The 19,065-nt window shown below is 42.8% G+C and overlaps 1 protein-coding gene and 1 long non-coding RNA gene across 3 annotated transcripts in view; both read right to left on the bottom strand.

The window, feature by feature from the left end:
- elp1 (elongator acetyltransferase complex subunit 1) overlaps positions 1–17,417 on the bottom strand; it is a 68,634-nt gene extending 51,217 nt beyond the window's left edge. Inside the window, exons 1-7 of one of the 2 annotated variants that reach the window (XM_033018140.1) lie at positions 17,383–17,417; positions 15,178–15,344; positions 12,460–12,612; positions 11,673–11,754; positions 6,206–6,286; positions 5,217–5,302; positions 1,332–1,431 (exon numbers count right to left, since the gene is read on the bottom strand). In XM_033018140.1, the coding sequence (XP_032874031.1) occupies positions 1,332–1,431; positions 5,217–5,302; positions 6,206–6,286; positions 11,673–11,754; positions 12,460–12,612; positions 15,178–15,327 (652 nt within the window). In that variant the 5' untranslated portion in view covers positions 15,328–15,344; positions 17,383–17,417. Of the gene's footprint in view, positions 1–1,331; positions 1,432–5,216; positions 5,303–6,205; positions 6,287–11,672; positions 11,755–12,459; positions 12,613–15,177; positions 15,345–16,794; positions 17,072–17,382 lie in introns of those variants that run through there. The other variant, XM_033018141.1, reaches the window with a different exon arrangement.
- Positions 3,518–5,210, bottom strand: LOC116971183. Its single transcript, XR_004411430.1, has 3 exons — positions 4,977–5,210; positions 4,474–4,478; positions 3,518–4,312 (listed from the first exon to the last, which is right to left on the bottom strand). It is a non-coding gene; the product is annotated as an uncharacterized LOC116971183 (long non-coding RNA).
- Positions 17,418–19,065: the final 1,648 nt, after the last annotated feature.

Below are 19,065 nucleotides of genomic sequence, written 5' to 3'. Positions count from 1 at the left end.
CACCTGTCACGTAGGATGCAGGGCCAATATCAGATCACCATAAAAGGTTCAAGGACACACAATATGAACAGCAGTTATCAGATCTTTATCATCTGTGAATGTATTTGTCAAATGTGTGCATACTCTCAAAGGTGGCATTATATCCCAAAGCATGATAGTTTCATTTCAGAGATGCACAGCAACAATAAATGTGGGGATCTGCCAGACCTTCAGATAACTAACCAACAGCTATCCATGTGGGTGTCAGTTTTATTATTTGCAGGCAAATCCTTCCAGCCTGGTTGGAAGGCCTCCAATGGAACCCTGCTTTACAACAGGTACCCGGATGTTCTGGATAATCAAATCCATTGCCATGGACCAGGCCAATTTATGCATTATTCCATTTCCCCATGCAAGGGATTTTGATAGAGATTTTTGATTAGTACAGGTGTCAAAAGTTATGGGGAGAAGGCAGGAGAATGGGGTTAAGAGGGAGAGATAGATCAGCCATGATTGAACGGCCGGGTAGACTTGATGGGCCGAATGGCCTAATTTCTACTCCTATCACATGACCTTATTGACGTGGAAACATACTGCCATTTCTTCACCTCTTTCAGTTAAATCCTGGAACAGCATTGTGGGAGTTACTCCACTATACAAACTATACAGTTCAATGTGGTAACCTACCATTACCTTCTCAAGGACAATTAAGGATGGATCATACATACTGGCATGCCAACATTGTCTACATATTATGAATTGATTAAAATAATCTATCTCCGAGTTTGGTTCTGAATCCCACAAAAAGCCTGAAAAAAGGGTCATCCATTGCAGTAAGCATGCATACATATTATAACACAGGCCATTTGGCCCATTGGTTTCATACCAGTTCCCAACAGAGCAATCATATCAATCCCATTCTATGGAGCTTTACTTCTCCAGAGCCCTGCAACTTAATCCCTCTCACATCCACATTAACAACCTACTGCCCCATTATTTGGTTCTATTATCAGTTACATCCACCAAGGGGTAATTTTAATGACCATTACAACACCAGCAAATGTTTGGGAAGTGGGAAAAATCAGAGTCAGCAGAAAGCCATGTAGTCAAAGCACAATCCACACACAAACTACACCCGAGATCAAGATTGAACCCAGGCCCATGCAAGTGTTAAGCAGCAGCACTAACTGATCCTTCTTGAACAAATAAGAGGTGGAAAAAAACAATGCAAGTGAACATGCTTGTAGCATTGCAACAGCATGCAAAATTGTTTTGTAGTTTTATAAAAAGACAGGTTACACACTAACCTTAAAGTGAATATTTGTATGTTGAAGTAGATGTTGGATACATACCTGTCAAAGGACAAATGGCACTAACTGCAAACAATTGCCCATCACCTCGCCAGGTCACACGGGATTTATGATCATCCCAAGGAACGGCCGGCACAATTTCCTAACATACCAAATAAGAAATCACATTAGCAGAACTGCACTTTGTTTCGGGAAGTGATAGGTTATATTGCAAAGGGTGGGTGAGCTAATTGAAATATACGTTGCTTTAGATAGCTAAGCAACATAAAGATCTCAGGATTGATTCATGGGCAGTGCTGAGATTGAGTGGGGGGTGGAGGAGCGGGAACGGTAAAGTAGCAGCATTAGTGCCCAGGAACAGGGACAAAAGAGTATGTCAAGTAAAGAAGTAAAGAAGGCAGAAACACTCCCAGAAGACTGTAATAACAGGCATAGAACACAAGTTAGATTGATCATCCAGCCATGATAAGAATTTGTTTCCCTCACAAATGCTACAACTGTTTCTGGCAACTATCATATATGACCTTAAGATGATTCCAGTTCCACAGTTCGCAATGATGTATCGCTCTTCGGATCACATCACAGGGCCGCACGGTGGCACAGCGGTAGGGTTGCTGCATAACAGCGCTTGCAGCGCAGGAGACCCGGGTTCGATCTCGACCACGGGTGCTGTCTGTACGGAGTTTGTATGTTCTCCCTGTGACTGCATGGGTTTTCTCCAAGATCTTCACTATCCTCCCACACTCCAAAGACATACAAAGTCTGAAGAAGGGCTCCAACTCAAAACTCCGCCTATCCATTTTTTATAGAGATGCTGCCTGACCCGTTCAGTTACTCCAGCATTTTGTGTCTATCTTTGGTATAAAACCGACATTTGCAGTTTCTTTTTATTACATTTGACCTTGAAATGAGCTTTGGATAACTTACCAGTGCCATCACTAAGATTGCCTAGTTTTACCTCTATAACAGGGGTCGGCAAGCTCAGTCTGCATAGGGGCTGGGACGCATGTCTGTGAGTGGATGGCGGGCCAAATCTATCACGTGTACACGTGGATCCTGCCCCTTCGAGGACGCCCCTCATATTCACTCGTCCCCGGCCTATTGACAACCCCGATCCCGACCAAAGATCATAGAGCGGATCTTTGATCCCGACAGTGAAGCCCAGACACAAAAGGTGCGCGGCCGTCCCGGTGGCTTTGCGCAGGATGCGGTACAGCCAGAGCTCGGCGCTCAGTGGCTCCGCCACTGCGGCCGCCAGCGCCGGCCTCCTTGCGTCACCTCGCCTGGGCGCCGCAGCCTCGGGCCCAGGAGGTACCGGAGATGATGGAAGTCTGTTGGCCGGATAATTACGGGAAAATAGAAATACGCCTGTGGGCCGGATGATTTCGGGTTACGGGCCGCATTCGGCCCGGGGGCCGTAGGTTGCCGACCCCTGCTCTATAACATCCCATTCGCAGTTCATATGCTGCTGAAATCCTTGGTGTTGCCTTTGCTACATCTAATAGACAATAGACACTAGGTGCAGGAGTAGGCCATTCGGCCCTTCGAGCCAGCATCGCCATTCAATGTGATCATGGCTGATCATCCCCAGTCAGTACCCCGTTCCTGCCTTCTCCCCATATCCCATGACTCCGCTATCTTTAAGAGCCCTATCTAGCTCTCTCTTGAAAGTATCCAGAGAGCCAGCCCCACCGCCCTCTGAGGCAGAGAATTCCAGACTCACAACTCTCTGTGTGAAAAAGTGTTTCCTCATCTCCGTTCTAAATGGCTTACCCCTTATTCGTAAACAGTGGCCGCTGGTTCTGGAATCCCCCAACATCGGGAACATGTTTCCTGCCTCGAGCGTGTCCAAACCCTTAATAATCTTTATGTTTCAATAAGACCCCCTCTCATCCTTCTAAATTCCAGAGTATACAAGCCCAGCCGCTCCATTCTCTCAGCCATCCCAGGAATTAACCTTGGAAACCTACGCTGCACTCCCTCAATATCTAACCTCTAGATTTCCAATGCTCTCCAAGATGGCCTCTATCTACATACCCTTGAAATCTTTCAATATTGTCTGCAAATTCTAACTGCCACAAATGAGAATTTTTTGTACATTTGCCATATAACCACAATAGCAGAATAGATTACATTTCATTTGAGCTTTCTATGGAAGCCAATTGAACACCTGATCTTTTCCAAAAAGATTTACTAATAGTGTCAATGCAAATGAACATATGTGACACCGAAAATATTTGATCCTTACATTTAATGAAAATTAACTGATTAATTGAACAACATTAAATGAAAGGGTTTGTTCAGCGGAGATGATCGTTTGTGAAAAAAGTTGGTAGAATACATGACATTGATGGGTAGAACAGATTCAGTGTGTATAACTGTCAGAAACATTTTTATATTGGAAGTAGAATGGAAGATTAGAGGGTATGGATTCGAATTAGCAAGAAAATAATCCAAGATTCTAGTACAGTTTCTCAATGTAGTTACGAATCAGTGCCCCACAGAACTCAGATTGATCTGATAAATTTGGCATGTCTGTAGAATGGGGAACTGCCTGGTTAGCCTTATTATTCCACTCCATTACCAACAGCGCCCAAGTTAAATTTAATTGAATTTCTTCCTGCAGATCTTTGAGCCATTTTGAGAAACTGCCAAACTACAGGCTAAGCCAAGCTGAAAACTCTCAAATCAATTTACACTCACTGCATGAAGTAAAAACTAAGTGTCACTGAATTTAAACATTAGAACTGGAAGGATTATTTTATGTACTATGCATAACAAAAATGACGACTATTTTGCCCAATGGTCTTTGGAGTGTTAAGATATCTCTCTTAGACTTCATGCAAGCCAATGTGCAGATCACTGCCTGTGTTCTGCCGTTTAATTGAAACATCATGAAAGCCATAACAAATGCAAGGTCAGAATAGCGTCTGAACTAGGAAGTTCCATATTCTCCCCACTATCTGAACAAAGAAATTATTCTTGAGTTCAATGTTAATTTACATTTAAGGGCTGATTGGGGACTTGACACAAGTGCATGTCCCTCCACATCTTCCCTATCAAAATCACTTGAATTCTATTGTCATTTTAATTCTGCTTTTTAAACCATCATTGTAGATTACTGTCTCGAAGTCATGCAGTCTATGCAACTCATCATACTCAAGTAACATACTGAACATGTTACCAATACTGTCTAGAGTAGGGAGATATATTACCAACCATTATCACCCCAATCCCAGCCACTGAACCCTGCTCATTTACCCAGCAGACATTTACCCAGCAGAAATCAAAGCAAAAGCATCAGCCGCAATTGCTTTACAAGCAGAATCACAAAATCTTATTCAAATCACTGTCATCTTATTCAAAATCTTATTCAAATCACTGTCATCTTATTCAAAATCTTATTCAAATCACCGTCCCATATTTATTTCATTTAACATGAAAATTGCAGCATGTCCTCAATGCAATGAGTACAGTTTAAAAATGAGAGTGACATTAAAAAGCACTTCCATAGACAAAAGGTTATAAAAGTTCAGAACTCACTTCCACAAACAGTACTTGAGAGTAGATCTAATGCTAATATTAGAAACAAAGTCTGAAGAAGGGTTTCGAACCGAAACGTTGCCCATTTCCTTCGTTCCATAGATGCTGCCTCACCCGCTGAGTTTCTCCAGCATTTTTGTCTACCTAAGAGATCTTTATTTGGTTCAATTATTCAGGGACATAGGACAAGGGCTAAAATTTGGAATTAGGTCACAGATTAGTCATCCTCTCAATGAATGGCAGAACCTGCCAGACCCTCTACTGAACCTATCCAGACAGTAAAACAAATTTAGATATTGACCACCTAAAGAACTCGTTCATATCTTCATTTAACAAGAAATAGAAACAATGTGATGATGTTGAACTCTTTGTCATAACACTCACCATTAGCTTATGGACAGCTGCTGCTTTCCCTTCCGTTCCATGGAACTGGGTTTCCTTTTTCCCCCAACCAACAGTAATGAATTTTCCTGAAGCGAGAAAGGAAGTGATAGGTATGCAATACATAAAACAACCTGTGCAGATGAATCACTTTGTTCCTATTCCTTTAATAAAATTCACCTGTAAAGTAAAATTAAGATTTTCTTTCTAATTTTGTTTCGGAGTATTTGTGCCTGGGAACATATTTTGTCAGGGAAGGCATAGCGTGACATTCGCAAGTACCACAAACAAACCTGTGAGGATTTTTGACTGCGGAGGAGAAACAAAGAAGGGGGGATTCCAGATGCAATTGCACAGAACTATAATGGAATCACAAAGAACACAAGAAAATGGCTCTTTCGAACATCACCTGTGCTGGAAAAGCTAAGATAGACGTGTCCTCCCGTTGAGTTGTTGGCATAGTTAGAGGACATGCTTCAGTTCTTTAAATTTATTATGGGCATTTGAAAATACATAAATTGTCCTTGCGTTATAGGGTCAGGAAGAATTAGGATTGTGCATATAAAATTAAGAGATCTGTGTGGTAAGGGAGGAAGAACTAAAGGGTAGGTACAAGGGGACAAGTTCATTACGTAGTGAGGCACACATTGGCCTTGTAATGTTTGGTTATCTTGAGTACACCGCTGTAAGATGAGGTACATATTAATCAGAAAATTATAAAACATTAAACCATCGTGCATAAATACAACTCCAAAATGTGAGAATATTCTTTAAATTACAATAGGTTTCTGAAAAAATGTAGAATACATTCTAAACCAGTTGCTGCAAACCCTCTTCCTACAAAACCGTTTAAAAGTACTTCTGCATTACTCTATGTTATAATTCACTCTTCATTAAATCTACAAATGACTGGCAGCTTGTATTAGAATTGCAGAGATCAAGGAAAGAAACAAGTTTTCAATTGTTTTTTAAAAATAAACCATTACACTTACCTTCACCAAACTCATCCTGGTGAATTTTTACTTCAGTGACTGGCTCAAAGTCCTTGGTCATCATTATAATTGTTTCCTGTCCTAGAAAATAATATTAAAAAAATATTCCACATGCTTTTGCTAAAAACTGCATGGTTAAAGCATGGTTGACGCAAAACCACTGCCAGCAGTTTAAAAGATAAGAGCATCTGTGCAAAGAGAAACTTGAAATGTTAGATCAATCAATCAATCAAGTTTTATTCGTCACTTGCACATAAGTGCAAGTGAAATGAATTTGCCAACAGCGGTACAATAAAAAAGAACACAAATACACAATTAAAAAAATGTACACAAACATCCACCACAGCATTCATCACTGTGGTGGAAGGCACAAAAATTGGCCATTTTGCCCCGTGGCCGGGACCTCAACCCTCCGCAGTCGCCGCTGCGGGCGTCCAGATGTACTGACAAGGTAAGTCCAGGTAAGTCCTGAATAAGTCCTGAATCGGTGCCTCCCCACCGGAGACCGCGGCTTCAAGATGGTGTAGGCCGCAGGCCGGTGGTCGAAGATCTAAAGTCCCCAAACAATTACCTTTCCTTGAAATTTGAATCAATATGTTACTTTTTGGATGCAATTTGACGCTGCCCTGTAACAAAATTATACAAGCTATTCCACCTCTGAGGCTGAATTTTAGTTTCCACAAAATTCTGTCTAATATCTTTGGACTCTTGCTATCACTGAACGCATAGTAAAACATTTTATGATTATCACACAACATATACTAATGCTTCAACTGAAAAGCATTGCTATGTAAAATGATTGCTAGTTAAAACGTGTTTTTTGATGCTTTATTACGCCAAGTCATTTGCAGACCTCATCTTTCCAGTGAGTACAGCTAAATGTGGCAGTAATATGATGAGTAAAATTTCAATGAAAATTAAATAAACTGAAACTTCAGCTGTTTCTCTTTCCACAGAAGGTAGGAGGCATTGTAATCAAGACTAATTCTAGCTTTGGTCAACATTCAAAGGGTCACGGGAATGAGAACCATCCGGATATTCTCTTAATCTTTGGCCCTGGGAATGACAAGGTTAATTACACCACTGAATTATCTTTTAAATTTAGTCAGTGCATCTGTTATTCAGTGATCCATACATTTGCTATTCCGCACTTGTGGTCCAAACATAAAGAATGAGAGCAAGGTTGGTGTGGCTGGTTCAGGATAATTTCCTGTTAATTTTAATCAACCGAGGGAACTTATTAAGTTTATGCAAAGCCTACAAATCCATTATGGTGCCAAGGGGTTGGAAATAGGTTAACCTCAAGAAAGCAGAAAATCCAAATGCTTATGACTGCAAGATCTGCAGGGAGAACTTTGTTTTTGTTGTGTGAGTTTATAAAAATAACTGATTCTTTCACAGCTGTTATTAGGCAACAACAGTCCTATCATAAACTAATAATCAGCATTCTTACAGAAACTCTATAGTTTTATTAACACTTGAATGTTTTAGAGTCCAGGTAGACTACCTAAGGCAACATATTTCAACCTAAATGGTCTTGTAATACATAAGAAGTAAAATTAGATCACTGAGGCCCTTCCACAAGATCATGGCAGAAACTGGGCATCAAGCTCACTTTTCCTCATCTAATTCAAATCCCTCTATTTTTGATGCATGTGTGTCTAATATTAGCTTTGAATATATTCAATAATACCCACAACTCTCCGAGTAAATTACTTCCGAGATTTACAACTCTCTGTACGGTCATTTCTCATATATTACAAAGAAAGTACGACCAAGAGCAAGCCACTCGACATAACTGTGACTGATCTGCCCCAGGTTTCAGTTCCCTTTCTGTAGCTGTTAAACATTGCTCACAATTCACCACCCTCGGTGTGAAGGAATTCCTGCACATCTCAATTCCCTTGATCAAGATTCTTCCACTCAAGGAAATATCTTAACATCTATTTTACCATGTCTCCTTTGGAACGTCTGTGCTTTAATAAGATTATTAATCCTCAATGTGGCTAACAATTTAGTTCTTCAATATAGGAAAATCATTTCACGAGGGTGACTTCACCAACCTCCTTGTAAACTGCAAAATTACATCTCAATTTTTAAACTCCAACCCTGAAGTAAAAGGAATTGCATTTACCTTCTTAGTTTATTTACCTACTTGCTGAACCTACACTTTACAGGTTGAACATTAATTTTCCAGCAACTTATGGTCCTCCCACCCCCTATAATCCAGACAACATTTCATGAAGTCAGTTGACATTCCTTGAGTTGTCACAAATGGCATTGGTCGCTGCGAACGCTATTTCCGGTTATGTCCCTCTGTTATAAGAGCTATTTGTTTACATCTAAACATTTAGGGGGAGGGGGGAAAAGAGACTGGCAAGACAGAGCGACGGGAGAAGCAGACAGCGACGGTCAAGTGTGGAGTGGACAAAGCCACTGCCGACAGCAAGAAACAGCAGCAGGTGAGAGGGGAGGGAGCCCTACGGTAACCAAGTGTGTACTGTCGATAGCGGCAACCTGAAGAAAGCGCTGTCCCCAGGGGTAACAACATGAGCCGCAACAACAGCCGTGTCACTGGACCATGCGGTGGGTGAAGAAGTAAGTAAGTAAGTAAGTAAGTAAACTTTATTTATATAGCGCATTTTAAGCCAATTTGCATTGACCCCAAAGCGCTTTACATAATTTAAATAATAATAAGTTCCATTGCAAACCATAGAAAAAGGTTTTAAAAAAAAAAATGAATAAAAATGGACACAACATATTACAGAGTTCAACACAAACATCCCCCCACAGCAGAATCAAAACATTTCCACTGCGGGGGAAAGGCACCAGAAAGTTAAGTCCTCTTCCTCTGTGAAACATCCCGAGGTCAGGGCCCATCTGTGGCCGTGCAGCCAGTCCGATGATTTTCAGGGCCCTCTTGCCGTAAAGATGAAACATCGGCGTCGGGTGAAACATTCCTCAGCGGCTTGGAAAAGTCTGGAGCGGCTGTCCCCTCCCCGGAGACCGGAGACCGCGGCACTCGTAGAAGAAGGGCTTGCTGGTGCATCTAGCAAGTCGGGAGTGGGGTCGGACGTAGGGGCTCTAAACAGCCAGGGAGACAGTGGGAGCCGAGGATGAGTTGGCAGGTCATTCCATTCACATTCAGTTTACATTTTATGTTTGTTTTATTTAAGTTTCTGGCACTACATGGTGTTTTAGAGACTGAAGGGGTGTAATTAGCAGGCCAGGGGTATATTGTCATTTCATTCATCACGAGAAACGGATAATCCAGAAAGGCTCTTGAACTGAGGGTGCTGGAAAATCATGCAACCTGTACTACAAAAATGTTTTTGTCAAATACCCAACCAATCTATCCTGTTGCAATGTTCAAATATCCTCAATGCAGAAGGGTCGCTCATGTATTTTTATGTCAAACTGGGATACCTTACATTTTGTCTCCTCTTCCAAGTCATGAACATAGTAAATAACTGCAGGCAGAGGATTAATCCATGGGATAATCAACTTGATAGGTCTTTCCAGTTTGAAAAAGTTCCATTAATTCTGACTGCCTTCTACGTAATAACCAGTCTTCCATCCATGTTAACACCTCCCAATACTAGCCTTATGCAGCAGCCTTTTTTGTGGCAACTTATCATATGCCTTCTGGAATTCAAATGCATCAATAGACAATAGGTGCAGGAGTAGGCCAGTCGGCCCTTCGAGCCAGCACTGCCATTTAATATGATCATGGCTGATCATCAACAATCAGTACCCCGTTCCTGCGTTCTCTCCTTATCTCTATCCCTAAGAGCTCTATGTCACTCTCTCTTGAAAGCATCCAGAGAACCAGCCTCCATCGCCCTCTGAGGCAGAGAATTCCACACACTTATAACTCTGTGTGAAAAGGTTTTTCCTCATCTCCATTCTAAATGGCTTACTACTTATTCTTAAACTATGGCCCCTGGTTCTGTACTCCCCCAACAATGGGAACATGTTTTCTGCCTCTAGCGTGTCCAAACCTTAAGAATCTTATATGTTTCAATAAGATCCCCTCTCATTCTTCTAAATTCCAGAGTATACAAGTCCAGCCGCACCAATCTATCAACATATGACAGTCCCGCCATCCCGGGAATTAACCTCGTGAACGTACGCTGCACTCCCTCAATAGCAAGAATGTTCTTCCTCAAGTTTGGAGACCAGAACTGCACACAATACTCAAGGTGTGGTCTCACTAGGGCCCTGTACAGCTGCAGGAGGACCTCTTTGCTCCCATAAATCTACAAAGACTCTTGCTTGTTAAATCTTCAAAGAACCAGCAAATTTTTCAAACATTACTTTCTTTCAAAATACCATTTTGAATTGTGTAGGAAGGAACAGCAGATGCTGAAGATAAACACAAAATGCTGGAGTAAATCAGCGGGACTGGCAGCATCTCTGGAGAGAAGGAATGGGTGATGTTTCGGGTTGAGACCCTTCTTCAGACTGAGAGTCAGGGGAGAGGGAAACTAGAGATACGGAAGGGTACAAACAGCATGCAAGGAGTAAAAAGGACAGATCAAAGCAGACGATGATCAAGGAAATGTACACTGGTTCATTGTTGGCTGAGGGGAGTTGACAACGAGGCATACAAACAGTAAAATTTGTCAGGACAGTTAAGGGCCTGTCCCACTTGCCGATTTTTTCGGCGACTGCCGGCATCATCGACTGACATATCAGGGTCGCCGAAAGATTTTGAACATTTCAAAATCCAGCGGCGACAAAAAATGTTGCGACACTTGAGGAAATACCGTGCGTCAATACGTCATCACGCCGCTTCACGGCCGCGACTTTATCGGTAACCTGATACGTCAGTCAATGATGCCGACAGTCGCCAAAAAAATCGCCAAGTGGGACAGGCCCTATAAACTGGTTGGAGAACTAAGGTCGGGGAGGGACCATTTCATTTTGAAACTATTTTGCTTTGGTTTGATTGCATGAAGATTATCTAAACAACTAGTTATTTCTTCCTCCATTGTAGACTCTGGCACCTTATCAACAACAGACATTAAGATAACTGGTTTATTGCTTCTCATTTTGTGTGTCTCTCTCTATTCTGCTGAAATAATTTATTGTGTTGTTGGGTTTCGTCAAGACATATTCTGCCCTAATAACTTGCTTGCTCTTTATAAAACTTCAATCAAAAATAGGGATCTTGTGTACTTTTTGCAAATAATATTCTCTGTACCTCTAACTATAATGACATTAAAATAAGAAATTAAAGATAAACAATGTTGATGGTAAATAACAATTTGCAGCAAGGCACCAGCCATACTCTGGGATGGGGACAAGTCTCCATGGACAAACTTAAGCTGGCAATATAATAACAAGAAACAATTAATACAGATTTCATAGAGTCTGACTAAGCAGAGGGTTGAATCAGCCAATACACATTTACATTTGCTAAAAGAGCTATTCAAGTAAATCTATTACTTTGATTTGCACATACCTGTGATCAGTACAACCAGTTCCTGGTCTGGACTCCAGCTCATCCCAGTTACACCACTGTCGACACTGCCGACACATTCCAGCTAGAAATAACAAAAGCACAAAATGAAGGAAAAACTGTTTTGCTGATATGTACCTGTAACAGCCATTCCTTTCTGTTTCTCTTCTTCTCCTAGATCTCCACTAATCCAAAATCATGAACTTTGCAAGCCGTTGTTTTACCGCTAAGCTTAAGAATTCATTAAAAAGCCTGTTATTCATTTCCAATCATTAACCCAATGTTTTCCGACTTGCATTATCTTCTAGTGCCCTGTTCCTGGATTTTAAAATGCACCCACATTGTAAAATACACCAACATGCCCGATCGCATCTTCATAATGGCCTTGAGCCTATTATCCTCTAATATCATGCAATCCCTTTCTGGCTCATCAAGTACCCTGAATTTCCATCCTTCTCTGCCTGCTAGATTCCTAAAATCAAAGCTAATTCACAACCTAATTCTTCGGAAATATGTTAAAATCCACCTCTTTGATTATTTCATTGCTCCTTCGTTAATTTTACTTTGCCGAAGTGTCATATTCTATCTGGTACTGCTTGGCTGAAGCAAGTTCTACGTTGAAAGCATTAAGATATGCTAGTCATTGCTCTAGTTTTTATGAGCAAATACCTTTTACTTATTTTCTATAATAAAATACCTCAAATTACATAATCAGCAAACAAGTATCAGATTACTGCAAAAAGCTCGTCTAGTAAGTACATCCCAAGTTACCAATTCCCCCCCGTTTTACCTGATTTGTGCTTAGATTATAAAGTACAACATCTCCAGATGCAGTGGCAATGCAGACTGATTCTTGATCTGGCAGGTCCTCAATACCAACAATACAACCAGTGCCATCATCGGGGAGAAATGCTTCTTCAACCAACGATACCTTTTTGACCACCTGCAAGAGGATGATTCAAAAGAACATACAAGACCATGTGAATAATATTATCAAAGGTAAACTGGATTAAGACAGTTTAGTTACATAGAGCCAAACACCAGCACATTGAAGTCTATACATTAGACACGTGGAGGGCTACAGCTTTGCTCTTTCGCAGGTGTGCTTTTTTTCGAAATTGTTGTGCAATGTATGATTTACTATAAAATAAATCATGAGAGTGCAGTACTTCACATCCACAGCAGAGAAACCCTTCTAGCTCCGGGAGTGTGAAATGCTGGAATTTAATTACTAGAGATAGTTTATATCTCTGTCACCGTTCCATTCATTATTGGTCCTTTAATTTAATCCATTGTCACGTCACACTAACTGATAAAAAATGACCCCACCACAATTTTTCATGGAGAAAAATCCAGCCACCAGAGAGAAGTGCCAGAAATAACAATAAAATGAGAACTCCAGACCCCACAGACTTGCAAAGCCTCAAGAGCTTAGTGCATTAAAGACTGATGCACATAATTTTATTGGCCAGTCCATGTTCGATATCTCAATAAACATCCATTGTTTTGAAGTTTAAATAAATATATTTTCTACGGAATTATTCATGTCCCAATTAAAAGTAAGACTTGTGAAATGTAATATAGGAATTTGCACACAGCAAGATCCCACTCTACGACATGTGATAGGAGCTAGATTTTTGTAAACAGCATTGACTGAGGGATAAATACTACCAGGGCATCGGACAGAAACTTATAACTTCAAAACAGCACGAAGAGATCTTAATGCAATTTATTTATTTAATATCAGGTTTGCGTGTAATAAAGAGAAAGACATAAGGAACTGCAAATACTGGAATATTGTGTAAAACACGAGGTGCTGGAGTAACTCAGCTGTTCAGGCAGCATCTCTGGAGGACACGGACAGACAACGCTTTAGGTTGCGACCCTCCTTCAGACCCATTGTGGTAGGGGAGAGAAAGCTGCAAAAGAGCTATTTTTATATATTTTGTCACCTTACTATCTTCTTTTCATCTTTAACCTTTATTCACCCATCTGCCCATTAACCCCCCCCCCCCCCACTTCTATCCACCTGTCACTTGCCAGGCTCTGCTATGACCCCAACCTCCTTTCCAACATACTCCCCCCATTCTAATCAGTCTGAAGAAGAGTCCCTACCCTAAACATTGCTGACCTCAAGAGACACGACCTCAACCGCTGAATTACTCCAGAACCTTGCATTTACTTTGTTTTTAACATGCTAGGTTACGAAAGCAGATTGGACATCCATCCAAATTAAATCTAATGTGATTGTGGTACCTCCAATATTTCAGTACCGCATTGGAGCATCAATCAAGATTGCAGGAAAGGTTGCAGGGAGATTATGGGGAGAAGGCAGGAGAATGGGGTTGAGGGGGGAAAATAGATCAGGCATGATGGAATGGCAGAGGCTCAGTCGGCTGAATGGCCTGATTCTGCTCCTATGTCTAATGGAGAGATTTGATGCAAAGAAGCTAGAATGACACTGGAACCTGAAACTACTTGATTCACATTCAAAAGTATAAATCATTGAGTCACAGCTTTCTTTTAGAATGGAATCATACAGCATGGAATCAGGCCATTCGGCCCAACTCATGCATGCTGTCCCAAAATGCCCATCTACACTAGTTCCATTTGCTCGTAGGTAATCCATATCCCACTCAACCTTTCCTGTCCAAGTATCCGTCCAAATGCGTTTTAAATATTGTTATTGTACCTGCATACGTACTACTCTGTGTGACAAAAAATCCCCTCAGGTTCCTTGTTAATCCTTCCCCACTCACCTCAAACCTAGTTCTTGATTCCTCATCCCTGAAGAAAACACTGCGTGCATTCACCCTGTAAATGCCCCAATAATAAGGCAATTAATAAGAAAACCAATTCTAAGTTCATTCAGATGAGACTCAGAAGTTACATCCAGTACTGCACTAATGGAGTATTGCACCGTTCACACAAACATACTTTGGGTAGGGACGTCACCCATTCTTTCTCTCCAGAGATGCTGCCTGTCCCGCTGAGTTACTCCAGCATTTTGTGTCTAACATACTTTGGGATGAAACATTAAACCAAGGCCCTGCACACTCTCTCAGGTTTGCGTTAAAGATTGTATTACATTCTTGTAGAACAGCATATTGTGGCAAATATTTATCCATTAAGCATCACCATTTGCGGGAGATTATTGCAAGAAAATTGATTACTGTATTTCCCACGTTACAACAGTGACCACGCATCAGTCATACTTAATGATTAAAAATAATCCTCAGCCTGTGAACCGCAGTGCCAGACCGTATGGACATCCAAGCATTGCAAGTATTATCAAAATTGCTTTATCATTGACTTTTCAGATATATAGGTATGGAACTAGTTGACATGAATTCATTAACATGTATCCATAGAAGACAAGTCTGGAGCCAAGAAACAATGATCACCATTTACATTACACTGTATCGCAAACACATTTTTCTGTTAACTATGGATACTCAGAGGGAATAAATTGTTGCGAGAATTTGTAAGCATCAAAACAAATCAATACCTGTTCTGTACGTGGATCAAGTTCTGTGATTCCCAAGTCCGAACCCACCAACACTGTGCCTGTATCTGTACGAACTGTCAAACACTGAGGTGTTCCCAGGCCCTGCCATCGGTTGCAGTGCAAGCTTTGCAGCAATTTCAGATTACGCATGGCGAATGCTGTAAAGGCTTCACACGTGGAGGAAAATATTAATGCACACAACAGTAACCAAACAAAACAGAATCACAACTCATTATATATGTGCCAAAATAAGTTTAAAGAACCAGGGCAGGCACTATAGACCACATTTTTTTTTAAAATCTTACAATACAAAGAGGCTATTGGGCCCATTGTGAGCCTGCTGCCTCTGACAGACTGGCCAAACTGCACCCCACTACCCTGATCATTCTCCATGGCACAGCAAATTTTATCCTCCAAAGCATTTCTCGAATTTCCAAATGGAAGTTAACAAGGAATTGAACTCTCATGTCAGGGATTTAGAATACTATGTTAACATTTGGCCTGCTCTCTGCTCAAGGTTGGGCCAGGCACAGTTCATTATCTTGACAAGGCCACTCATGAGTTTTCCCTTGTGCATGTCAACAAGAAGATATCCATCTCTTGACAGTTAAACATGTGAAGAAGGAACACCTTCTCTTCATTGTTGCAAGAGTGGTCACAAGTGTGTCTACAAGCAGGCACATCATCAGGTACACAATCATCAAGAGACAAGAATGTTTTATTGTATATCCCAAAATAGAACAATGAAATTCTTACTTGCAGCAGCACAAATGTGTAAACACATTACTCTGTGAAACCCATAATAAACAAAACAAAATTCAGTATATTTAAAACAGACAAATAAATAGCTATACAAATAGATAAATCCACTGCTATTGTGAAATTCACAATGGCTTCTTGATGATCTACAAGAGAAATTTAGTTTTTAAATTATAGCTCAGAAGGGGTTCAGTTTATATCATTGATTTGGAGATGGGAACACCTTGGCAAGAGAGCCAGATTAAACCAGGAAACAGGTAGGTCAATTCAAAGTCTTAAGTTTGTCTCAAGATGGCTTGGTGCTGCTTTGACATTTCATGTATTGTCAGTTTAGTTTTAAAAAGCTCTGCCCATAGGACAGGTTCCTCTCCCATCACAGTTGATGTCACCAGGATTGTCCTGGGATGATAAATAAATCATAGGAGCAGAATTAGGGCATCCAGCCCATCGAGTCAACTCTGCCATTCAATTGTAGCTGATCTGTCTTTCCTTTTCAACCCCGGTCTCCTGTCTTCTCCAGATGTTGGGGGAGTTCAGAACCAGGGGTCACAGTTTAAGAAAAGGGGTAGGCAATTTAGGACTGAGATGAGGAAAACCTTCACCCAGAGAGTTGTGAATCTGTTGAATTCTCTGCCACATAAGGCAATGGTGGCTAATTCACTGGATGTTTTCAAGAGAGAGTTAGATTTAGCTCTTAGGGCTAAAGGAATCAAGGGATATGGGGGAAAAGCAGGAATGGGGTACTGATTTAAGATGAGCAGCCGTGATCATATTGAATGGCAGTGCTGACTCGAAGGGCCGAATGGCCTACTCCTGCACTTATTTTTCTATATTTCTATAACCGTTTGACACCCTTACTGATCAAGAATCTACACGTGGAATGGTCCTGATGCTGAGCTAGTGTTATTGATGCTGGGCTAGTGTTATTGATGCTGGGCTGGTGTTATTGATGCTGATGGAATCGGTGCTGTTGGAGACTGAAGGCAGATTATTTTGGAGATTGGGTTGGGGTTGAGATGAAGCTCACCGGTGTTTGCAGGGCCTCTGTAGTTGCGGGGAAAGGGAGGGGATGGGAGGACGACAGTTGGGGCTATGGGAAGAGATACGGCGGGTATCACCAGAGCTACATGAGCCAGTGAAAGAGGAGCAGAGCGGGTGAAAGACTGCGGGGGGGGGGGGGGGGGGGGGGGGGGGGGGGGGGGGGGGGGGGGGGGGGGGGGGGGGGGGGGGGGGGGGGGGGGGGGGGGTGACGACCCGGTGAGCGGACGGGGGGAGGAGGGCTCCGGGGGGGGGGGGCTAGGTCTGGGTCTGGGTCTGGGGTCTCCCCGCCGCGCACAATTCCAGCCCAGAACCACCGAGATGCAGAGACAACTCCTCCCACACCCATCAGACAGTGAGTGAGCTCCCTCCCACCAGCGCTCTGCCCGCATCCATCCATCTACCTACCGCCACCACCCGCTCCCGGCCACACGTGAGGCCCTGGTCGGTTCACCTCTGACCCCGGCGCACCCGCCACACCGGCGCCCCCTGGCGGGGAGGAGGACTCGACGCATCGCTCCGCCCGGGGAACCGGAGCCCAGCATCAAAGATCCTATAGCGGATATCTAGTACCTTTGCCCAGCCAGCATGGTGCTGGTTGGTGGGTCTGAGCCCGGCATGGTGCTGGTTGGTGGGCCTGAGCCCGGCATGGTGCTGGTTGGTGGGCCTGAGCCCGGCATGCTGCTGGTTGGTGGGTCTGAGACCGGCATGGTGCTGGTTGGTGGGTCTGAGCCCGGCATGGTGCTGGTTGGTGGGTCTGAGCCCGGCATGGTGCTGGTTGGTGGGTCTGAGACCGGCATGGTGCTGGTTGGTGGGTCTGAGCCCGGCATGGTGCTGGTTGGTGGGTCTGAGCCCGGCATGGTGCTGGTTGGTGGGTCTGAGCCCGGCATGGTGCTGGTTGGTGGGTCTGAGACCGGCATGGTGCTGGTCAAAGATCCTATAGCAGAGGATCTTTGGTGCTGGTTGGCGACTTCTTCTCAGGCTCTCTCTGGGAAAGTCGAGGGCGGTCGGCGTCTATGGATGACTGTGTGATTGAAGTGCCTCGTTGTTGACACACTTGAGAACACTCCTGCCACAAGGATGAGAAGGTGTTGCTCTTTCACATGTTGATCTATCATGTCATGTGTATCTTTCTATTGACATGCACAAGGCAAGGCTTCATGGGTCGGCTTTGGGAAGATCCTGAACTGAGCACGGCTCAACCTTGTGCAGACTGCAGATCAAAAGTTAACTTGTATTCTGAAAGGTACTTCTGAAGTGAAAGTTCAATCAGATTGATGACTAACTTTTATTAGGAAGTTGGGTAAATGCTTGAAAAGGAGAACATTTGCTGTGGTATGGATGGTTCGCTCTGTGGCCTTCAACATGGCTGATGAGGCCAATCTGGGATATGCGGCCTCTGCCACAGTTGGGGCAGTGGGTGAACGACAAAGTGGGTGGGGTGATGGGGATACCTTGAGGTACTTATGTTGATTTCCTGTGTTTCTCCTGGAGAGAGTCGAGGTGCTCGGTATCTTCTGCTGTTCCCCCACTTTAAGGAGTCAGGGATTCCAACGAGTCATTGAGGATGATACTGTTTTTTCACAGGGACATTGTGAATGTCTCTGTAGCCCTATCTTTGTCATCCTGTGCACTAGTGGTTCCCAACCTTTTTTAGTTCATGGCCCCCTTGGGCTCTTTAATTTTTCTGTGCCCCCCCCCCGATATTATTAGCGGAAAAAAAGTGGGCCCCTTCATTGAACCTGTGGCCCCTTAAATCCCCAAATTTTTCTGTGGCCCCCCTGAAACTAATCTGTACCAAAAATCGAGCGGCCATTTAAACTAATACTACTTAATCCCATTTTATTTTCCCGACATTCCCATTAACTCCCCTGCAGATGTTACTACCTGTACTCACTTAAACACTAGGGATAATTTACAGCAGGTAATGAACAAGTTCAAGTTCAAACCTAGCAGCCTTAGAGATGTTGGAGTAAAGTGGAGAACATGCAAACTCCACACAGGCAACATCCAAAGTCTGGATCGAGCCTGGGTCATTTGAACTATGAGGCAGCCTCTCTACCAGCTGTGCCGCTCTTGCTTTCGCCATGC

Source organism: Amblyraja radiata, chromosome 3 (genome assembly GCF_010909765.2).
Source record: "Amblyraja radiata isolate CabotCenter1 chromosome 3, sAmbRad1.1.pri, whole genome shotgun sequence".
NCBI lineage: Eukaryota > Metazoa > Chordata > Chondrichthyes > Rajiformes > Rajidae > Amblyraja > Amblyraja radiata.
The sequence above is the reverse complement of the archived record's forward strand: the minus strand, read 5'-3'. Positions and strand labels throughout refer to the sequence as shown.